The 23,559-nt window shown below is 53.2% G+C and overlaps 1 protein-coding gene across 1 annotated transcript; it reads left to right on the top strand.

Moving 5' to 3' along the window:
- The first annotated feature begins 1,161 nt into the window (after positions 1-1,161).
- Tbc1d21 (TBC1 domain family member 21) lies at positions 1,162-8,797 on the top strand. The gene is made up of 11 exons (XM_070042715.1): positions 1,162-1,297; positions 2,349-2,456; positions 2,572-2,675; positions 3,326-3,420; positions 4,326-4,436; positions 4,580-4,680; positions 5,508-5,604; positions 5,844-5,944; positions 7,767-7,883; positions 8,422-8,505; positions 8,673-8,797. The coding sequence occupies exons 1-11, from the start codon at positions 1,238-1,240 to the stop codon at positions 8,703-8,705; spliced, it is 1,011 nt and encodes a 336-aa protein (XP_069898816.1). The 5' UTR covers positions 1,162-1,237; the 3' UTR covers positions 8,706-8,797.
- Positions 8,798-23,559: the final 14,762 nt, after the last annotated feature.

The raw sequence follows: 23,559 nt of genomic DNA, 5'->3' as shown, positions 1-23,559 counted from the left end.
AGTTCAAGCCTCAGTCCTGTCCTGCACACACACACACACACACACACACACACACACACACACACACACACACACACACACACACACACACACACACACACACACACGTGTTGTGGGATAAAGGTACATAAAGCAGTCTCTAGCCCCAGAAGCCACCATTCAAATGCTCCATTGGAATCAATGAAAGAGACTTAGCAACATGATAATCCCCAGCCAGACACTGGTAAAATCCTAGCTACTTGGGAGGCTAAGATCAGGAGGATTGAGATTTGAGGCCAACTCAAGCCAAAAAGGAAAAAAAAACCAAACAACTCTACCACCCGCCTTCTCAGTTCATAGCTGGGTTAAGCAGAGCACTGAGGTCAGCTCAAACTGATGGGGGAGGTTTAGAAGGACCGAGGTTCCAGCCTGGGCAGGAAAAGCCCACGAGACCCCATCTCTATGGAGAGAAGGTGAGTGGGGTAGTGCCTATAATCTCTGCCATGATTCGAAGCTCACAGTAAGTGGATAAAGACTCAAGTATATACACCCAGGCACGCATCCTGACAGGAACTATGACTCTATCTCAAAAAGTAATAAGCAAAAAAAAAACATGGCCAGAGGTGTGGCTAGAGTGGTTGAGCACCAGCCTTGTGAGTGCGAGGCCTTCAATTCAAACCCCATTTCCACCCCCAAGGAAAGAAACTTCCCCGGCCTCCAGCCTAGACAGGCCAGTCCCAGACTTTGAAAGTGGGCCTGGGCACTGTCCCACAGCTTTACCACTCAAGGCTGGTGCTCTACCTCTTGAGCCACAGCTCCACTTCTGGCTTTTTTTGCTAGTTCCTTAGACAGAAGAGTATCACAGACTTTCCTGCCTGGGCTGGCTTGGAACCACAGCCTCCTGAGTAGCTGGGATAACAGGCGTGAGCCAGCAGTGTCTGAAAATGTCCATCTCAGAGATATACAGGACAGGGCATCATGGCCGCCTGCTCCGGGAAGTCCACCTTGATTTGCCCAATCCTATCTGCACACACAGCTCCTGGGTGACCGGAGGCCCTGGCTGCCTCCCGCCTGTGTCCTCATCTCTGGGGGCAAGGACTCCCATGTTCCAAGGCCATTGTGACGAGGGCCCCAGGGGGCATGTGACACGCTGCCTGGCTGTCTCCAAGCCACGGCCTCCGGGAGAGGCCCAGTTCCTCTGGGGACTGCAGCTCAGCCCACAGGAAGGTCACGGCCCCGCGGGGAGCAAGTGGAGACCATGACCACCCTCTCTCCTGAGAACAGCCTCTCCGCCCGGCGCTCCGCCTCCTTCATCTTGGTGTGTGCTTAAGATAAGGTCTTGCTAGGTGCTTGGTCTAGATCCTCCTACATCAGCCTCCCAAGTGCGGGGATTACAGGTCTGCACTACTACATCCGGGCTGTTGGGTCTCCTCCTCCTCCTCCTCCTCCTCCTCCTCCTCCTGCTCCTCCTCCTCCTCCTCCTCCTTCTTCTCGTCTGTCTTCCTCCTTCCTCCTCCTCCTCTTCCCCTTCTCCTTCTCTTTCTTCTCCTCCTCCTCTACCTCCTTCCTCCTCCTTTCTTCTTTTTTCCCCCTCCTCCTCCTCCCCCTCCCCTCCCTCTCCCCCCCCCTCCTCCTCCTCCTCCACTTCTGACCACCTCCATCTCCAGTGCCTGGTTTGCTCAGGGCTGGGTGGGCAGGCTAGACCCCTGAGTGGACATACAAGGAGGGGCAGGGTGGGTGATAGCTGGGTATCTTGGCCTTACGATGGGCGTGGGAACAGGGTGGAGGATGCCATCTTCCCTTCTGGTGACCCTGGAAGCTGGTGTGACTGTGTCCTTCCAGCTTGGTTGGGTCTGAGTTTTCCACATTCATGCCCCACAGCTACTGATGGATTTTCTTTGGTGCTTTTGCCAACAATTTCAGCCTGCAGCCACTAGGTGGCAGTAACGCTTCAGTTAGTCAGATGGTTATGGTCTCAGAAAAACTTCCCACATAGCATTTGTGGGGTGTCCCCCCCCCAAATCATAATGACTAATTATAATGATTAAGATGCTAATATTAATCCCACCTGTAATCCTAGCTACTCAGGGAGGATGAGATCTGAGGATCCAGGTTTGAAGCCAGCCTGGGCTGCAAAGTCCATGAGCATCTTACCTGCAATTAATTACCAAAAAAAAAAAAATCTTGGAAGGTGGAGCTGTGGCTCAAGTGGTAGAGCACCAGCCTTGAATGAAAAAGCTCAAGAATAGTGCCCAGGCCCGGAGTTCAAGCCCTAGTTCCAGCCCAAACAACAACAACAACAAAAATACACCCTGAATTCCAATAAAAGCCAGATGCTTCTAGAAGGGTTGGAATGGACTGTGTTGCAGGAGAAGAGAAAGCCCCCTATTGACAAGACAGAGTGGGACAGCTTCTTCGATGAGAATGGTCACTTGGCCAAGTCGCGGGACTTCATCTGTATCAACATCCTGGAAAGGGTGTGTTCCAGACCCCTCCAGCCTTGCCCTGGGACGGGGGCTGGGGCACTGGGGGGTGGGGCCCCCCAAGCCTGGCACCCTGAGGAGCAGGATCCCCATCAATCTCCATCCCCAGGGCCTGCACCCCTATGTGAGGACAGAAGCCTGGAAGTTCCTCACTGGCTACTACTCCTGGCAGAGCTCCCAGGACGAACGGCTCATAGTGGACAGCAAGAGGAGGTAGAACATTCTAGACCCCAAGCCTGCACTCAGCGGGTGCAGCCAGGTGTAGGCGTGTATCCTCCTCACCCCAGCTCCACTGACCAGCTCTGGAAAGTTCTCTTCTCTCCTAGCCCCTTGCCCTGTTCCCCCAGGGCTTCGGGCCTCTAGGCCTCTTCCTCCCCCCCGTCCAGCCTCCATTTTCACCCAGGGCCAGTATGGAGCTGGTGATTTTGTGTCAATAGCTCATCTTCTCTTCCTTGAACATTCAGCTGCACCAGCTGCGCATCAGACACCCCAACTTCTCAGCCCCCTTCCCCACCCCGCCCTAGTGTTGACCTCAGGAGGCTGAGATCTGAGGTTCGGGGTTTGAGGCCAGCCTGGGCAAGTAATTCAGGAAGTGGAGCTGCGGCACAAGTAATAGAGCATCAGCCTGGAAGGGGGAAAAAGCCCAGCAGGCACGGGCCAGCGTGGCCCTTATTTGACAGGTGAGGATGAGGAAACTGAGGCTGTAGCTGCAGTCATCTACGGAGCCAGGATTGGGGTGCAGAGCTGAGTGGGGGTGGGGGGTTTCACCTGATTGCCAGCTGAGGCTGAGATGAGGGAATTTGCTCCATCTTGAACCCCGGGCTGGTTGCCCGGCGCCGCTCAGCGCCGCAATGTGTTCACAGGAAGAATTACGAAGGCTTGTGCCATATGTACAAGAAGATCCAGCCGCTGCTGGAGAATATGCACCGAAACTTCACTGAGACTCAGAACAACATTGGTGAGATGGGGGGGGGGGCGGCCGGCAGAGGGGAGGACGGATGCCACCCCCCTTCCCTGCCCCATCGCCCCCTCTTCTGCCATTTCCAGGCATGGCTGACCATCTTGATTTGGGCCTGGAATTTTCCCAGCCTAACGTACCCTACTTGTGTTCATTCAGTGTCACATTCGCAAATACCACGCACCCTTGCCCTCGCCCTGTCTTCCTCTGGCTTTGAACAGGCTTGGATGTGGACAGGCCGGGGACTGTCACCTGGGTAAAAGGAAGGTTAAAGCCAGAGGTACCCATGGCTCACACCTGTCATCCTAGCTCCTCAGGAGGCTGAGATCTGAGGATCCTGCTTCAAAGCCAGCCTGGGCAGGAAAGTCTGTGAGACTCATCTCCAGCGAAGCACCAGAAAACCTCACATGGAGCTGTGGCTCAAAGCGGTAGAGTGCCAGCCTTGAGTGGAAAAGCTCAAGACTAGCGCCCAGGCCCTGAGTTCAAGCCTTAGGAATGGCCCAGAAAAAGAAAAGGAAAAGAAAAAGATGGAGCCAGTGTGGGGCGCTGTTGACTCACGCCTGTCATCCTAGCCACTCAGGAGGCTGAGATCTGAGGATCATGGATCAAAGTTAGCCCAGGCAGGAAAGTCCATGAGACTCTTATCTCCAATGAACCACCAGAAAACCAGAAGTGGCGCTGTGGCTCAAGTGGTAGAGCGCTCTCTTTGAGCAGAAGAGCTGAGGGACAGCGCCCAGGCCCAGAGTTCAATCCCCATGATGGGGGGGGGGGGAGCCAGTGAAGGAAGGTGGGAGAAATCCCCAATAGCTGGAGCTGTGGGGCTGTTGGGCGGCGATCAGCTCCGACCCAGACCCTCTGCCAGAGGAGGTACAGCCCCCCCATACCTGTCCTTGCCCCCACCCTAGCCTATGACATCCAGAAACTGTACGACAAAGACCCAATGGGCAACGTTGTCATCAACAAGAAGAAACTGGAGAAGATCCTGCTCCTGAGCTACGTGTGTAACACTCAGGCTGGTGAGATGCGGGCTGGGAGGAGCCTGCAGTGTCTATCTCCCCCACCCCCAACACCTAGGCCCTCCCCTCCCCCACCTCCCCTTCCTCTGACCGCCCCCTCTCTCCTCTCCCCCTCCCCCTCCCTCTCCTCCCTCCTAACACAGAGTACCAGCATGGCTTCCACGAAATGGTGCTGCTCTTCCAGCTGATGGTGGAACATGACCACGAGATCTTCTGGCTCTTCCAGTTCTTCTTGCAGAAAACAGTGAGGACCGGCCAAGCTGGGTGGACCCCTCACCCCCATTCCCCATTCCCCCATCAACCAGCCAGGCCCACCCACCTCCTCCAGCACCCAGTCTCTGGGTCAAGTGGGGGAGATGGCTGGTAAGGGGGAGGGGTCTAGAAGGGATGAGGGGTAAGAAGGTGTCCCCAACCCAAACCCTCCCTGCTGTCCCCTCTCCATACCCCCACTTACCCACCCCCCGACCTTTTGTCATTCCTCTATTGCTCCCAAGGCCTCCAGAGTCAAATCTAATAGCTTTTGGGGCGCTGGTGACTCACGCCTATCATCCTAGCTACTCAGGTGGCTGAGATCTGAGGATCATAGTTCAAAGCCAGCCAGGGCAGGACAGTCCTTTTTCATAGAAAAAGCTGGAGGGGGAGCTGTGGCTCAAGTGGTAGAGTGCCAGCGTTGAGTAAAAAAGCCAAGAAAGAAAGGGAGGCCCTGTGGCTGGGAAGGTGGCTCAGTGGTAGAGTGCTTGCCTAGCATGCATGAAGCCCTGGGTTCGATTCCTCAGTCCCACATACACAGAAAAAGCTGGACGTGGCACCATGGGTCAAGTGGTAGAGTGCTAGCCTTGAGCCAAAGAAGCTCAGGGACAGTGCCCAGGCTCTGAGTTCAAGCCCCAAGGACTGGCAAAAGAAAAGAAAATGAGACCCTGAGTTCAAATCCTAGCACCAACACACACACACTCACACTCACAAACACACAGAGACCTGTGCTCATGCAGAGACACAGAGCCCTCCAGAGTTGGGGCTGGGAGAATTAGGACTGGGTACACAGGCCTCAGTTTCCCTCCCTGTCCCATGCAGGAACACAGCTGCGTCATCAACATCGGGGTGGGCAAAAACCTGGACATGCTCAATCGCCTCATCAGCTTCCTGGACCCCCTGTTCGCCGAGCACCTCAGTGAGTGACCCCACCCCAGGGGGCTGCAGGTGCAGCACCAGGGAATGGGAGTCACTGGGCCCCGCCGGGGCATGGGGGCCACTGGCTGGGCACTGTGAATGTCCGTCCAGGTCCGGCTGGGCAGGTGGTCAGGGGCAGCCGTGGCTTTCCCACATCCTGTGCATCCCGGGCTCCAGGGTACATGCTGGGCCGGGCCTCTGTCCTGCCGATGCCAGCCTGGCACTGCCTCTCTCCCACAGAGGGCAAGGGCGCAGGCACCGTGCAGTCGCTCTTCCCGTGGTTCTGCTTCTACTTCCAGAGCGCCTTCAAGTCCTTCGAAGATGTCTGGAGACTCTGGGAGGTGAGGCCCCAGCTGAGCACGGCCCAGGCCTAGGCCCAAAGAGGACAAGGCTATGCCCCTGGCCAGCGGAAGCTCTTTGTCTCTTCTTCTGTTCCTGGCTTTGCACAGAATTCAATGACTTCCTTCCTTCCTTCCTTCCTTCCTTCCTTTTCCTTTCCTGCCCTCCCCTCCCCTCCCTTCTTTTCTCTCTCCCCCCTTTTCTTCTTCTTCTTCTTCTTCTTCTTCTTCTTCTTCTTCTTCTTCTTCTTCTTCTTCTTCTTCTTCTTCTTCTTCTTGTTTCTGATTCTTCTTCTTCTTCTTCTTCTTCTTCTTCTTCTTCTTCTTCTTCTTCTTCTTCTTCTTCTTCTTCTGATTCTTCTTCTTCTGATTCTTCTTCTTCTTCTTCTTCTTCTTCTTCTTCTTCTTCTTCTTCTTCTTCTTCTTCTTCTTCTTCTTCTTGTTTCTGATTCTTCTTCTTCTTCTGATTCTTCTTCTTCTTCTGATTCTTCTTCTTCTTCTTCTTCTTCTTGTTTCTGATTCTTCTTCTTCTTCTTCTTCTTCTTCTTCTTCTTCTTCTTCTTCTTCTTCTTCTTCTTCTGATTCTTCTTCTTCTGATTCTTCTTCTGATTCTTCTTCTTCTCCTTCTGATTCTTCTTCTTCTTCTTCTGATTCTTCTTCTTCTTCTTCTGATTCTTCTTCTTCTTCTTCTTCTTCTTCTTCTTCTTCTTCTTCTTCTTCTTCTTCTGATTCTTCTTCTGATTCTTCTTCTTCTGATTCTTCTTCTTCTGATTCTTCTTCTTCTTCTGATTCTTTCTTCTTCCTTTGTCACTTGTGGGGCTTGAACTCTGGACCTGGGCGCTGTCCCTCAGCTCTTCAGCTCAAGGCAAGCACTCTACCACTTGAGCTACCACTTCCAGTTTTCTAGTGGTTCATTGGAGATAAGAGTCTCCCATCCTTTCCTACCTGGGCTGGCTTTGAACTGTGATCCTCAGATCTCAGCCTCCTGAGTAGCTAGGATGACAGGCGTGAGCCACCAGTGCCTGGCCTTTTCTTCTTTTTGTATGAATGTTCCTGGAGATTGGAACTCAGAGCCTGGCTCTGCCTGGAGGTCTGCTGACTCCAGCCTTCCCGGCGTCCTTTAGTTTGTAGTTTAGTTTTGTAGCTAGGGTTTCACATTTTGGGCCCAGGTTGACCTGGGGCCACAATTCTCCTACCTCTGCCTATGATGTAGCTGGGACCACAAGTGTGTATCACCATACCTAGTTTGCTTGCTTTCTGGTTTGGTTTGGTTTCGGTACTGAAATGAAGTCAAGTCCTGGGCACTGTCCATTAGCTTAAAAAAGCTCAAGGCTAGAGCTCTACCGTTGAATCTGAGTTTCACTTCTGGTTTTTATTTCTGATTCACTGGAGATCCAATTCTTTGTTGGTGGTGGTGGTTGTGGGGCTTGAACTCAGGGCCTGGGCGCAGTCTCTGGGACTTTTTGTTCAAGATTAGTGCTCTACCACTTTGAGCCACAGTGCGACTTCAAGTTCTCCAGTTAACTGGAGATAAGAATCTCCTGGATTTTCCTACCTGGGCTGGCTCATGACCCTCAGATCTCAGCCTGCCAAGTAGTTGGGATTACAGGCGTGAGCATCAGCACCCAGCTTCCCCTAAGGCCTTTTATCTCCCAAGCCCACTGTTTCCAGCACCAACGCCACGGGTACCCTATGAGCACTTTCATAAGCGAATGAATGAATGAATGAATGGGGTCAGCACCTGGGCCTAGGGTTGGAGGGAGGCTAGTCATCCCGAGGACAATCTGAGATCACAGGATCCTGGCTGAGGACCACCTGTCCACAGGTCCTGCTGACCGGGAAGCCGTGCAGAAACTTCCAGGTGCTGGTGGCTTACAGCTTGCTGCAGATGGTGCGGCAGCAGGCGCTGCTGGAGAGCATGAGCGGCGATGCCATCCTCCTGGTGAGCGCCACGCCCCCGCCGCAAGCCACGCCCCGACGGACGCAGGCCACGCCCCCAGAGACCACGGCCCCGTGAAGCCTACAAGCCACGCCCCCAGAGACCATTGGCCACGCCCGCAAAGGCTACCGACCACGCCCATGCATATCACAGATCACACCCCCGCCACAGGCCACGCCCCCAGAGACCATTGACCACGCCCCCATAGACCATTGACCACGCCCATAAAGGCCGCCGGTCACGCCCCCAGAGCACGGGCCACGCCCCTTGGGTCCTCTGGGCCTGATACCTCAGCCCCAGCTCCCGTCTCAGGGGCATGGAGGGCGGGTGGTGTACACACACCATTGGTGCATACACACGCACACGCGTACACACGGAGGCATGCGTGTGTGTTCATGTACACGCGATCGCACGTGAGCGTGTGTGCTTGCACAGGCATCGGTGCACGCGCATGCACGTGCACACGTGCTCTGCGCACATGCGAACACTTCGGCACCTGTGTGTGCACGTGTGTTCGTGTGCATCTCTGTCTTCCTCGCAGGCCTGCAACAGACTCATTGACCTGGATGCCGACCAGCTGATCTCCGACGCCTGTGTGGTTTATGCTGAGCTTTTCCAAAAGGAAGTGAGCTGCCCAATGATCTGTCCTCCCTCCCCCGTCCCTCCCCCTGTCCTTCCCTTCCTCTTCCTTCTCCTCCCCCTCCTCCCCCTCCCCAATCCTCCCCCCCCCCCCCCGCATTCCCATTGTCCTTCCAAGGGTCTGATCGCTCCTCACACTCTGCTTTTCCCCAGGTACCTCAGGTATTAAAGGATTTCTTTCTCTGAGAACCAGGACAATGCAGTGGACAGGATGAAGAAGGTTCTGGCTACAGGGTCTGATGGGACACTGGGGTGAAGGTGAAATACAGAGCAGTAGTACCCGTTGTGGAGTGCCGCTTTGTGGGGGGATCTGGGCCCCCACGAGTCAATGGCTATGGGTAGGACTGACTTGCAGAACCTTCCAGACTTGCCTACTGGTCATTGGTGGATCCCTGGGACTCAGGTGGGAGGGGAGGCTGCCCTGGCCTTTATCTCCATCCCTAGGCCCCCTCTTATTTCCAACACTATAGTCACATGGGGTTGAGCTGGCCCTCCCTCTGCCCTTGTCCAGACAGACAGCCTCTCCCGCCCCCAGGCCATGCCCAGCCCCAGGCCTCTGCCCCTGCCTGCCCCAGGCTCTGTGGGGAGCCCTCTGGGGGAGCCAGAAAGAATGGCAACACCCTGATTCTTGGGGGTCCACCCACTCCACCATTCTCCAACCAATCACCCTCTCCCACTCCCGTCCTGTTATTCCCTCCAAAGGCAGTGTCTCCAGTTTGTGTCCCCCTCTAGGGTGACAATCTCCCATCCATGCCTGGCCCCTGGAATATGGGCACTGGGGAACAGTTCCCAAGCCCATACAGCGTCATCTCTGGGTGGCTAAGGACCTAGTATTTGCTAGGCCGCAAAGACTTGTGGGTAAATGCAAGGTCTCCTTTGATTTTATGTCCCAATGCGGTGCATTGAAATCAGGGCTCCTGAAGAGAAAATGACTGTTCTCCAAGAACAAATCTGTGTTGTAAGGCATTTTGCTGAGCTTCCTCTGGCCTTGGGAAGAGAAGAGCTGAGAGAATGATCCCATGAGCATTTGTTCTTAGGGTTCTTTTGGCCAGGTAACATTAGCGGGGTCCGTAAATTGTGGTTGAGATATAATTGCCAAGTATCTATTGCAAAACTACCAGCCTGGAGCTGGTGACTCACGCCTGTCATCCTAGCTACTCAGGAGGCTGAGATAGGAGATTTGCAGTTCAAAGCCAGCCTGGACAAGAAAGCCTGGGAGATTCTTATCTCTAATTAACCAGAAAAAAAAAAAAGAAGCTGGAAGTGGAAATGTTGGCCCTGAGTTCAAGCCTCAGTACCAGCATCAAAAAGAAAAAAAAGGAAGGAAGGAAGGATGAAAGGGGAAGGAAGGAAGCAAGCAAGCTAGCAAAGGAGACTCTCTTTAGGAAATTAATAAGAACCCAAATCTCAAACGCCTAACCTTCACCTGCAGTGATATGCAAATGGTGACCAAACACCCACAGTGCCGTATTCAGAGGCTGGGAGCTAATGAGACGCAAATGTATGTGAGCATTATGCAAACGAGAACAGCCCTGGATTAATGGCTTCCATCCTTCAACCAGACAGCTGTCTCTTTAGAAACCAGCCTTGCCGACAGGGTGGGTTGAATAACACCCATCAGAAGACTAGCCCACCCAAATTTCTCCTAGCAGGATGTCTGCACAGCCCCTCCTCTTGACCTGAGAGCTGAGCCTTCATCTGGGTGCACATGTCTGCCAGCCAATCAGCGTCCTATTCTGTGACTGGGCTCCTGCTCCAAGTTGCAGGTTCAATGCTTGGTCCCTAGCTGTGGATGGTGGTGGGCATGGGGAGGTGCTGGTCTAGCAGGGGCAATGATCAAGGCTGTAAGGAGAGTAGGGGTGGTTAGAGTCTTGATGAGGAGAGGAATGGCGCCAGAGTATTACTAGTTCAGGATTCTCCAGAGACAGAACCAATACAGCATTTGTATAAAATGGGATTTACTAGAAAGATTCGTAGCTAAGTCCCATGGCTGGCCCATCCACAGGCGGTAGAATGCTCCCAGCTCCCTGGAGTTGAGATACCCATCAGAAAGAATCCAGCTTTTGGAAGAGAGACCAATGGATACCTCTGGGTTTGTCACTTCTGAGCGTAATTAGGTGGCATCCACCTATCTGTATTGATGGCCAATCTTCTCCACACACCTCACTTGGACACATACACGCTCATGTCCTGAAAACAACCTTACATACCTGGAAACAACTGCACAAACACTAAAAATGTGCCTCTGCATTCCCACTGCCATCAAGCCAATCACCAAATGTAGCCATCACAGCTAGAAAATACCAAAGGAGTCAGGTATACCATTATGATTTGTTCTTGAAGCTAAGAAACAGGAGCAGAGCCAGGCATCGGTGGCTTATGCCTGTAATCCTAGCTATTCAGGAGGCTGAGATCTGAGGATCATGGGTCGAAGCCAGGCCTGCACAGAAAAGTCCCCATGAGACTCTTATCTCCAATAAACTACTCAAAAAGGCCGGAGTGGCGCTGTGGCTCAAGTGCTAGAGCGCTAGCCTTGAGTACAAAGAGGCTCAGGGACAGTGCTCGGGCCCTGAGTTCAAGCCCCACGACTGGCAAAAAAAGAAAGGAAGGAAGGAAAGAAAGAAAGAAAGAAAGAAAGAAAGAAAGAAAGAAAGAAAGAAAGAAAGAAAGAAAGAAAGAAAGAAGAAAGAAAGAAGCAATAGCAGAGGATTTCTCCTGGGACCTGTGGCAGTTGTGTGACATGCAGTCATGAAATGCACCCTTGGAGAAGCAGGGCATGGTGGCCCAGGCCTGTAATCCCAGCTGCTCAGGAGGCTGAGATCTGAGGATCATGGTTTGAAGCCAGTCTGGAAGAGGAAAGTTTGTGAGACACTTACCAGCAAAAAGCTGAAAGTTGTGGTTCAAACGGTAAAGTGCTAGCCTTAAGCAGAAATGTTCAGGGACCACAGGGAGGGAGGGAAAAGAAAAGGAAAAAGCATCCTTAGAATAATTGGCTGCACTTGCACATGGCAGCCTGCAGGGGGTGCTGGGCCTCCTCCACCAGCAAGGAGGTCTGGCTGGGCTGCCTGGGTCAAAATTGCTCTGGATGGAATGAGAAGGAATCCACCCTCTGGATGCAGATTTTCTGTAAAGGTAACTGCGGGGTGGGGGGTAAATGGGCAGTGAAGGCATGGGGGACGCGTCTCTTGCAGCCTCCAGCTCTCATGGGCACTAAGGACCATGCTCAGCTTCTTCCAGTAACACACATGGGCCAGCCTGCACATGCGTGCATGCACGCACACACACACACACACACACACACACACACACACACACACACACACACACATCTGGGCCTGGGAAGGGCAGGATGTGTGGCATGCTGGTCTTGGCGTGGGCAGCAAGCACTTAGGTTGGGAAGAAAAGGGTGGGAGGAGGAGGAGGGAATCTCATTCTGCCACTTCCTGTGGTTGGCCTCAGGGACAGACTGGGTCTAGCATGGGGCCTCTGGGCAAGTCATCTGCAAGGCGAAGCTGGTAAAGGGCTTTGGGATTGGCGGTCCAGGAATCCGGGTGGGGGAAAGATTCCCCTCTGCCTGCCTAGAGTGGGAAAAAGCCTAGCACTCAGCAATTCCCAGGGCTGAGGAACGGTGTTCAAAGGAGACAAGGCAAACTTGAGAATCACAGACACACCCTGCCCCCCCCCCCAGATTATAGCAGCAGGGTCCTTGGGCCTTGTGCACACACCACCTATCCTGGAGCTCAGGGGAAAACAGCCCAAAGAGAGGCAACATAGAGAAGAGGCCCATAGTCTAAAACAAATGAAGACCTAGGCTGGTTCAAGGCCAGCTTGGGGAAAAAAAAATAGAGACCCAATCTCAACTGATAAGCTGGCCAGGGTAGTCTATGTCTGTAGTTTCAGCTAAGAGGTTGTAGGTCAGAGGATCACAGTCCAAGGCTGTCTGGAACCTGACTCCCTCCCCTAGAACTGCCTTAGGTTCAAGGCAGTTCCATCCAACAACTGCGTGTGTGTGTGTGTGTGTGTGTGTGTGTGTGTCCCACAAAGCTGCCACAATCCCTCCCCTCCCCTCCACGGGCCTCTGGGCCAGGTCTCCTTGTCCTCAGTGGACACCCAGTCCTGCCACTAGAAAGGCTTTATGAGTCAGGCACCAGTGGCTCATGCCTGTAATCCCAGCTACTTAGGACCTGGCTGAGGTCTGAGGATGGTTGTTGGAAACCAGCTTGGGCAGGAAAGTCTGTGAGACTCTTAATCCCCAGTTAACCACTAAAAAGCCAGAAGTGGAAGTGTGGCCCAAGGGGTAGAGTGCTACAAAGACTGCCCTGGCCCTGAGCTCAAGCCACAGAATGAGCACGGAAGAAAAGACTTAATGAGGCCAAAATTATTTAAATAATCTCTGTGTGTGTGTGTGTGTGTGTGTGTGTGTGTGTGTGTGTGTGTGCGTGTGTGTGTGTGTGTGTGTGCGTGCGCGCCTGTTCTGGTATTTGAACATGGGATCTGAGTACTATCCCTTAGCTTTTTCATTCTTCCCTTGAGCCACACCTCTGCTGCTGGCCTTTTGCTGGTTCATTGGAGATAAGAGTCTCATGGACTTCCCTGCCCAGGCTGGCTTTGAACCGCGATCCTCAGATCTCAGCCTCCTGAGTAGCTGGGATGACAGGCGTGAGCCACTAGCCCATCCCCTCAGTGACGTCACCTTTCAGATCCATGCTGCTCCAAGCAGAACGGCTTGTCTCTCTTGTGGCACATCCCCTGGGCCCGCCCCCCCCCCCGCCCTCCCCCCCCTCCCCCGCTGTAAGCATCTGTCCGCCGCCATCCGCTCTTATCTCCCCCTCCCCATGCAGCTAGGTCTTCTTGTTTTTTTTTTCTGCCCCCCCCCATGATGTCAAGCTTGGGGTCTACTCTTTTGGAAAAGCAGGGTCCTTCTCTGCCTCCAATCAATCAATCAATCAATCGAAGCCTTGCAGAATATGATGGCACCAAGCAGATCTGCGGCTCCCAAACAGGTGGACAGAAGAGCAAGATGGCGGCCTGCTATGCTCATTCTGAATCAGTGAAAGCTGGAGTGCCAGCCCCCCCCCCCCCACACCATCGATCCAAGTGTGGCAGTGACACACTGTCCCCCCTGCAGGCCCACCCCCTCTGTGTGCTTTCCCTGGCTTGGACAATGCCACCATTTTCTGGGCCCCTGCAAGCTTCCATCCTTTTCCACGATCCTCTAGTCTCTATTTTCTCCCTCGTTTTCTCTGTGACTGGGACCCCGCTGGTTTCTGTTCCTTTCTCCCGCAGACACTGCCCCCCCTCTCCCGCACCACCGAAGTCACTGATAATACCATGCAGTGTTCACCAGGGGTCCTTGACCTGGCTGAAAAAACGTATAACCCATTGACACATCTTTTCCCAATCCTGTGTTCAAGTAACGTCAGGCTGAAAGCCTGACCCTCCTCAGGGTGACAGGTGTGGTGAAGCATGCCTGTAATCCCAGCTCCTTGGAAGGAGGATCTTAGTCCAAGGCATGTGTGTGTGTGTGTGTGTGTGTGTGTGCGTGCGTGCACAAAACCCTATCTGAAAACAAAACCCTACCAAGCATGAACTTGAGAGGCACCCAGAGTGATCGAGGAACAGCAGCTGCTCAGGGCTGGGCTGAGAAATGAATGTTGATGGACAATACATGGCTGATTTCTAGGAGTGAAGAATGGGGAACTAAATTTAGCTCTTTGCTGTGGGCTGCTTAACTGGGTGTGTGTGAGAGAGAGAGAGAGAGGGAGGGAGGGAGGGAGACAGACAGACACACATATACACACACACAGGCAGAGAGAAAGACACACATAGATATATACATAGATACAGGGAGATGCGAGGTGGAGGCCGTGGGGGGGAACGCTGGGTCTCTGCGGGTGTTTTGGTGAAGGAAAAGCCTGATTTTGTGTCCAGGATGCTGCCACCAAGGTGTCTCTTCCAGGCCTGGGGTCTCTTCGGGCTATGGGTCGTTCTAAGCTTGGGGTTGTTCTAAGTATCCACTGAAACAGTGAGGACCCCGAAGATTTGCAGATCCATCCTCGGGGAAATTCGGGGCTAGGTGGAGCCTCAGACTTCCTGGCCTCCGTTTCCCCTCTTCCGTTTTCCTCACGAGGGCATCAAAGCTTGCTCTGGATGGACTCTGGCTTGGTTTAGTCAATCAGGAAGTTTCTCAGGGCCCAGCCCTAGGGCCCACACCTGTAATCCTTACTAATGGAGGCTGGGTCTGACAGTCAGGATTCAAAGCCAGCTTGAACAAGAAAGGCTGTGAGACTCTTATCTCCAATGAATCCCCAAAAAGCTGGTACTGGAGGTGTGACTCAAGAGGTAGAGCACCAGGGATAGTGCCCAGGCCCTGAATTCAAGCCCCAGTATTGGCAAAAAAAAAAAAAAAAAAAAGGCTCACTCACTTTCCTGACCAGCCTGGTTGCAAACAAGAATCCTCAGTTCTCAGCCTCCTGAGTAGTTGGGATTACAGGTGTGAGCCATGGGTGTGGGCTCAGAAATGCTTCTTGAGGGAACCAGGTCTCTCTCTCTCTCTCTCTCTCTCTCTCTCTCTCTCTCTCTCTCTCTCTCTCGCTCGCTCGCTCTCTCTCTCTCTCTCTCTCTCTCACACACACACACACACATACACACAAGGCTCGGGCATATTTGCTGGCTTTGGGTACAGGTGCACAGTCCCCTTTACTGAAGGAGGCCCAAGCAATGGAGGAGTAGAGGTTGGGTGGGCCAGCATGAGTGGCCTGGGCCCTGCCCTATAGACTCTCAGCTCTCTTTCAGGCAGGGGGCCTGGGTGTATGGTGAGCTTTGGTGCCCTCTGCTGACCATACTTCTGCCTGCAGCTCTCTGTGTGTGTGTGTGTGTGTGTGTGTGTGAGAGAGAGAGAGGGGATGAAGGGAGGAGAGCAAGGCCCATCCTGTCCAGAGCCATCATGATGGAGCGTCTGTTCTGAGTGACCGAGCCAACTGGTGTCCACTGCACAATGGATCTCTTGTTTGACATGCGCAGAACCCCTCCCCCCATTTAGGTTGGGGACGTACAGAAGGAGAAGCTGGCTTTATTTGCCCTCTGCATCCTCAGGACTGAGCTCCCAGAGAAGCTAAGACAAGTACGACGCAATAGAAGTAAAGGACTCAGTTTAAAACAAAACAGAACAATCCACACACCACACACACACACACACCCACTCACCATTAGAAAACAACCACAGGAAAGCTCACAGCTCCCCCCTTTCCCAGGAACTTGCTAGAGAACATGGTGGAATCCAGGGCTGTAGAAGTTATCTACCGCTGTGTAACAAGTCTCCCCCTCCACCCCGCCCCAACTCAGTGGTTTACCACCACAGCTCCAGTGAGGGGGATGTCCAGGGCGGTGGGACTGTGTCTCAGACGCAGATGTGGCCAGGACTGAGGTGTATTGTTATTGTCTGAGGCCCTCCTGGGGCGAAATGGCCTCCAGTCTTCGCTGCAGGGTTGTTGTTACATTATTTGGACTTTGCCAGAGAACCATGCAGACATCCAGGTACAGAGAACAAAGAAAGGTTTATTGCTGGGAAAGGGGCTGGCAAGACCCCTTCTCACAAAGGGAGAAGTGAGAAGAAGCACCGGCTATTGTCTGAGGTGACCTATATGACCTAGGAGGTCTAGGAGGGGCTAGAAGGGGCTAGGAGGCGGAGACCCTGGTGTGGATGTGTGGGCCAGGGGCTTCATCATGGTGGACTAGGATTGATGGCTGCTGCCCAAGTAGTAGATAAGGGTCCTGCAGCTGCCCAGAGCTGAAGGTCACTCTAAGGGGCTCCTGTTGCCTTATATGGTGGTAGCTGCCCCAGAGAAGTGCCATCCCCAGGTAAGGGTGCTGGCGGCTGATGATTTACTGCTTTACCTACATGAGCCTAGTGTTGCCTAGGAAGGGAGCGTGCTAAGCTGTGGAGAGGGGAAGGGGGTTCTTTGGGCTACCGGTGCAGGCTTCCCGTTCCCTGGTTGAGGGCTGGGGGCTCAGGCCCTCGTGGGATATTGGTAGGAGGCCACTAGAGCTTTTGCATTTTTGCCACAGGGAGTTTGACAAGAGGGTAGCTGGTTTCATTCAGAGCAGTGGCAAGAGTGAGGGGGAGAGCAGAAGCAGGCCGGGCAGACAGAGAGCCAGCCTTTATACCTCATCTCCAAATCAACCACAAGGGGAAGGCTGGCTTGGGAGTGGCATCCAGAAGGTTCCTTCAGTGCCATTGCAGACACCATGGCTAGACCAAGCACACACGTTCACCTGTGGGATAAAACAAGAACTGAGCTAGGTGCCGGCGGCTCACACCTGTCATGCTAGCTACTCAAGAGGCTGAGATCTGAGGATCGTGGTTCAAAGCCAGCCCAGGAAGGAAAGTCTGTGTGATTTTATGTATGTATGTATGTATGTATGTATGTATGTATGTATTTTCTTTTGGCAATTGTGGGGCTTGAACACAGGGCTAAGGCACTGTCCCTGAGCTCTTTTGTTCAAGGCTAGTGCTCTACCACTTTGAGCCAAAGTACTACTTCCAGCTTTCTGATGATTTATTGGAGATAAGAGTCTCATGGACTCTCCTGCCTGGGCTGGATTTGAACCTCGATCTTCAGATCTCAGCCTCCTGAGTAGCTAGGATAACAGGTGTGAGCCAACAGCACCAGGCCAATTCTATTTTTTCTTACCAGGTGTGCTTTCCTTAGGGCCCCAGAGGAATTGGGCTGAGCAGGTGTAAGGGCTCAGGGCCCAGTCCCACTGACTCTTATTTAGCCACAGAGCCCAGGGACGGGCTCACCCCACTCCACGAGGACTTTGCTTCCACCCTTTCAAGGTCTGCAAATGTCCTCGTGAGGGCGCAGGAAAGAAACGCTGTGCAGCAAAGCTGTCCACCACGCGAAGGTCCGCCCCCGCCACAGGTCCATTTCTGCAGGCCTGAGCACAGCAGGACATCTGATTCAGGCTGGGGTGTGTGTGGTGATCAAGGTTCTCAAAGGACACCCCCAAGAGGGCTTGGTCTCCCCTTTGTCTGGAGGAAGTGGATCAAGGCAATCCAGATGCCACCGGAAGTGTCCTCCAGTGATTATTACACAAGCCATAAAACAACACATGCCACAGGACCCTGTATGTGTGTGTGTGTGTGTGTGTGTGTGTGTGTGTGCGCGCACGTGTACTTCCCAGCTTAGGGGTTTGAACTCAGGGCCTCATGCTGTGTCTTGGCTTTTTCCACTCAAGGCTGAGGTCCTACCACTGGAGCCATAGCTCCACTTCCACTGATTGCTTTTAAACTATATATATTTTTTATTGTAAAGATACTGTAAGAGGGGTTACAGTTTCATGAGCATTGTTACCCCCTCCTTTGTTTTTTCCCTATCATCCCTTCCCTTCCCCACCTCCCCAACTCCTCCCACCCCAAGTTGTAAAGTTCTTTTTCAAAGCAGTGTCACAACGGGTTAACCTGTATCCTTGTTTCAGCATTTTGTTATTTCCCTTCCCCTCTCCAAATTAGAAAAATGTATATACAAGATGCAGGGCACTGGAATCAAATACAGTAAACAACAGGGGTTATACCATGGGGGAAGAACATACAAAAGACACAAAAAAAAAATCACATATGGGCTGGGAAGGTGGCTCAGTGGTAGAGCGCTTGCCTTGAACGCATGAGGCCCTGGGTTCGATTCCTGAGCACCACATAAACAGCTCTGTGGCTCAAGTGGTAGAGTACTCGCCTTGAGCTAAAGATCTCAGGGACAGCGCCCAGGCCCAGAGTTCAAGATCCACAACCGACAAAAAAAAAAAAAAATCACATACTCCATTAAAAACAACAACAGGGACAATGATTTAAAAAACCTCTTGTGTCCCTATCTTGGGGTTCATTTCACTTTGCATCATCTTATATGGTCCACTGATTGCTTTTTAAGTAAGCATAGGAAAGGACTCAGAATAGTGGTATACTTTAGCTTACAGAATGAATTGTTAGGTTTCTCTCTCTCTCTTATTCTGTATTGCCAATTTCTTATCATTAATCATTTCTTTTGCAATCTGAAATGAGTTTTTTTTTTTTTTTAACTGAAAGAAGTCAGGTGCTGGTGGCTCATGCCTGTAATCCCAGCTACTTAAAAGGCTGAGATCTGAAGCTCATAGTTCCATGCTAGCCCAGGCAGGAAGACCCATGAGAGTCTTATCTCAAGTGGTAGAGCGCCAGCCTTGAGTGAAAAAGCTCCGGGGATGGGGCCCAGGCCCTGCTGCTCGGTTCTGCGGGGCTGATCGCTCTCTGGGGTGGGAGAGATCACTGTTACCTCCATTCCTGTCCCCCCCTCCACCACAGTCCCCAGCTCACAGGCAGCAGGTGGGCGGGCAGCAGGTCTACAGGCTCTGGGCCAGGATGGTCCCCACAGGCCCCCAGCTAAAGGAGAAAGTCAGAGGGGAGTCGCTGCCAGGTGGAGGCCCAGAGGCCTCCCTGCCCCCATGGGGTACACTCCCCACTCCTTTGCACAGGGGGCCAGTCTTGGGAGACCTGGGAAGAAAGATGGAGGGGGTAGGGGGAGGAGGTAACCAGAGCCATCAGCTTCCCCTAGGTCCTGGATGGGTGTGGGGGTCTTTACCTCCTCTCTCCATTCCCAGCCTCCAGCCCTGACAGGAGACCCTTCCAGATCAAAGGGCCTGTGGGGAGAGGAAGGGGGGTGCTCCATGGCCGCCTGCCCCTCCCCCCACCACGGTGCCGGATGTGGCTGCGGGAGGGGCGGGCGTGGGGCCCAGCTGGCAGTGGTCACTCAGTGGTCCTCTTCTTGTCCAGCCAGCGCTTTCCGTGCCAGTCCACCCGCCGGCCTCCTCCTCAGCCCTGCCTCCCGCCTCCTTCCCAGAGGCCGCATTCATTCCAAGCCCAAGTCAGCATTAATTCCCATGGCGGTCCATCCTCAGCTGCCCCGCCCAGGTGGCCCAGACCTGTCTCAGCAGCAGGACACCCAGCGTGGCTGGGCCTGGAAGACAGAGGGCAGAGGAGCTGGAGGTGGGGAGGTCTTCCTGTGTCCCTTCCACGGAGCTTTGGGAAGTCCTGACCCACGATTGGCTTTCTGATCCTTGATGAAGCAGAGGGCATCCCACAGATGCTGTCTAGTGCCCGCAACTCCCACGGGTTTCCCAGAATTCCAAGTTTCCACAGAGTCACAGGAGGCTGGCTGGCTGCTCCACGGGAGACCACAGAGCCAGCACACAGTAGGGACTTTCAACAGAGCCCTATACTAAGCCAGGCACCAGTGGCTCAGGCCTGTCATCCTAGCCACTCAGGAGGAGGCTGAGATCCGAGGATCATGGTTCAAGGCCAGACTGGGAAGACAAAAATCTAAGCGACTCTTAGTTCCAAACGCCGGAAGTGGAGACGTGGCTCAAGTGGTACAGCACTAACATAAACAGTTCAGAGACAGCATCCAGGCCCTGAGTCCAAGAGCTAGGACTGGACACACTGGCACACAGACACACACAGACATACATAGACACACACATGCACACACACACACACACACACACAGAGGACTCTTGTAACCAAACTGGTCTGCCTGTGTCACCAGCGCTGCAAGGGTCCCCTGAGATTAGGTCCTCCCGCCAGGAACTGGCAACAAGCCTGAACCACATGCTTAAGTCTGAAAAATGTGGAAGGGAGTCCCAGTCTGTAGAAAGAGCTGGAAAGGAGCCCGGGGAGCCCAAGCCCTCATTTGACCCACGCTCTGTACCCTCCACTGCCTGCTCAGGTCCCATCTAGGAGTGGCAGGGTAGCTCCTGGCGGGCAAGGTCCCCTCTGAACGTGGAGGGGCCGAGGCAAGCAGCCCTCATGGGCTCTCAGAGTTGCTGGAAGCCACAGCTGGGTCCCCAGGAGAGAGGAGGGGAGAAGAAGGCAAAAGACAGGAAAAGATGGAGAAAATAAAGACAAAAACAGAAAAGGAGGCGGGTGCTGATGGCTCAGGCTTATCATCCCAGCTACTCAGGAGGCTGAGATCTGAGGACTGAGGTTCAAAACCAGCCTAGGCAGGAAAGATCCTGAGATTCTTTTTTGTTGTTGTTAGTCATGGGCTTGATCGCTGGTCCTGGGTGCCGTCTCTGAGCTCTTCAGCTCAAGGCAAGGGCTCTACCACTTGAGCCACAGCACCACTTCAAGTTTTCTGGTGGTTCATTAGAGTTAAGAGTCTCATGGACTTTCCTGCCCAGGCTGGCTTTGAACAGTGATCCTCAGATCTCAGCCTCCTGAGTAGTTAGGATGACAGGCGTGAGCCACCAGCACCCATGAGATTCTTATTGCCAGTGAACTAGCAAAAAGTTGTAAGTGGGGCTGTGGCCCAAGTGGTAGAGTGCCAGCTTTGAGCAAAAGAAAAAGGCAAGTGAGTGTGAAGCCCTGAGTTCAAATTCCAGTAGCACGCGCGCGCGCGCACACACACACACACACACACACACAATGGGAAAACTGGATGGGGACATGGCTCAAGTGGTAATGACTACCTCACAAGCATAAGACTCCAAGTTCAAATCTCACTACCACTCACACAACAGCAAGAAGGAACAGGAGAAAAAAACAACAACAGGGTGAGAGGCATACCCTTCAAAGAGATTAAACCCCCTCCTTTCTCTCAAATCAAGAGGCAAGGAAGAAAACAGTGACCACATGTCTGGCGCCATTCTGGAAGCTTCATAATCCCCTGGCTTCATTTCCCCAGAATCGGCCACAAGAAAGGGAGTACTTCCCACCCCCCACTTCAGAGACTGGACCCTCAAGTTTCCAGGGGCAATACAGCTCTCTTGGGGAGTGCCCCCTGGCTTAAGCCATCTTGTGGACCCCAGAGCTCTGGCTTGGTCAGGAAGACTTGCCCCCCCCCCCCCGCCCCACTGTGGGAGAGGCCGGGGGACTCTGTTCAGAGTTTATTCAGAGTCTAACAGGAAACGACTCTTTTGACTCACTCGGATTCGACCTTATTAAGAAAAAGAAAAAAAGGAGCCAGAGCCAGCTCCGGGTAGGGTTTCACGCCAAGAGCTGGCTCAGAGCAGAGCAGCAGAGAGTGGGGGGGGGGTTGCTGGTGCCCTGATCTCCCCCCACCCCCAAATCCTGAAACAGTGGTGGAGCTGGAGGAGACTCAGTCCTCACGGCCATCCTGGCCTTCTTTCTCCTCCTTTTCCTCCTCCTCCATACCCAGGGGGCCCCCAGGCCTGTTTCCACTCCTCTGTTACCCATGTGGCTGGCAAAGGGGCCCTACAGGACCCCAGGGATGCTGAGCAGCTGAGGCCAACTGTGCAGGGGGCAGGCGGAAGAGAAGCCAGACTTCACCCTGTGGGGGTTCCAGTGCTCACTTCCCAGCGGGGCTCCAGGAGCCAAGCCCGGGCATCTGGTACAGTGTCCTGGGCCAAATCAGTCACTCCTTGTGAGAGACTGAGATCAGACCCCACCCTGGGAGCGAAGGTGCCAGGACGGTGTAAGAACCCCCAGTCTCCCCCACATCCCTGGCTGGATTATGAGAATCAAATGCTTCATGTCCTGAATAAAGCCTAAAGTCTTGACAAACAGGGGCAGAGGCAAATAAAAGCAGCCTAGCCAGGCTGGCCGGCGGGAAGGGGGTATGCCTCCATTTCCCCCCTCCCCCAGGAGTGTTCCTATAGTTACCTGCTCCCAGGTGGCCTCCAGGAGCTCCCGAAACCCAAGGAGAACCCATGAGAGACCAAGCAAAAGACAGGTTTTTGTTTTTGTATTTTTCGGTTGAGGGGCTTGAATTCATGATCTGGATGCTGTCCCTGAGCTCTTTTGCTCAAGGTTAGTGCTCTACCACTTTGAGCCACAGCACCACTTCCAGTTTTCTGGTATTTAGTTGGACATAAGAGTCCCATGGACTTTCTGTGGCATCAAACCGAGATCCTTAGATCTCAGCCTCCTGAGTAGCTAGGATTATAGGTGTGAGCTATGGGTGCCTGGCTGGGACCGGTTCTTTTTACTCTGTTTATTGGCTAAAGAAGGAGGAAATTTCTGCCTAACTCAGGCCTGTAATCCTAGCTACTCAAGAGGCTGAGATCTGAGGATCAGTTTGAAGACAGCTCAAGCAGGAAAGTTCATGTGACTCTTATCTCCAATGAACCAGCAAAAGATTAGAAGTGGAGCTGTGGCTCAAGTGATAGAGCACCAGCCTTGTGGAAAGTCAGTGAAAGTGTGAATTCAAGGGAGGGAGAGGGAAAGGGAGGAGGGGAGGAAGGGGAGGAGAAAGAAGGGATGTGGATTTCTGGTCTCCAGATCACCCAGGAACAAAGATGGGAAAGGTAACCCAGGAGATACCAGCATTCAGTGTGGATTGTGGATTTCCTAGACACCAAAGAAAGAACCTGAACTTCAAGAACTTCTTCCCACCCCCTGCCACCCTCAGAAAGAAGAGCCAATCTTTCTTGAAGGGATCATATAGGCTAATTAATCCTCAACAGATCAGATGTAGCAACCCGAAACAGAAGCCTGAGTCTACCTTCTGCTGATCTTATGTAGATAAGCCTCTGCTTTATGATGGCCCCAGGTCACATCAAAGTCAGGGCTAGGGTTTCTTTTCATCTACCTGTATACTCAGATTATTCCCCAGTGATCCAGATGGAAGAGACAGCAGGTAGGAATACACACACACACACACACACACACACACACACACACACACACACACACACACACACACACACACACACACACACACACACACACAATGTGCCAGGTGGGTCACAGAGTCTGCTCAGATCAGGGACACAACACATCCTACAGACAGAGAGGAAGGTCCAGAGGTGTGCTGAGGGTGGAGGAGGGGGGTGCAAGGCTGACCCTCAGGATCTTTTATCTTCAGGCCTAAGAGTCGGGGTGCACCTGAGACTCAGGATTAGAGTCTCTTAGCACTGGCTTTTGAAAATCAGTGTGTGTGTGGGGTGGGGGGAGAGATAGAGGAAGCCAGTAAGTGATGGATCATCTGGAGATGCTTGTGTCCAAGTCAGACAGGCCCCTCCCCACCCCCAGGGTGGTGCCCAACCCCAATGG

The sequence above is a fragment of the Dipodomys merriami genome, unplaced genomic scaffold (genome assembly GCF_024711535.1).
Source record: "Dipodomys merriami isolate MVZ:Mamm:240054 unplaced genomic scaffold, mDipMer1.0.p SCAF_33, whole genome shotgun sequence".
Taxonomy (NCBI): Eukaryota; Metazoa; Chordata; class Mammalia; order Rodentia; family Heteromyidae; genus Dipodomys; species Dipodomys merriami.
This window is presented reverse-complemented; position numbering and strand designations above follow the sequence as displayed.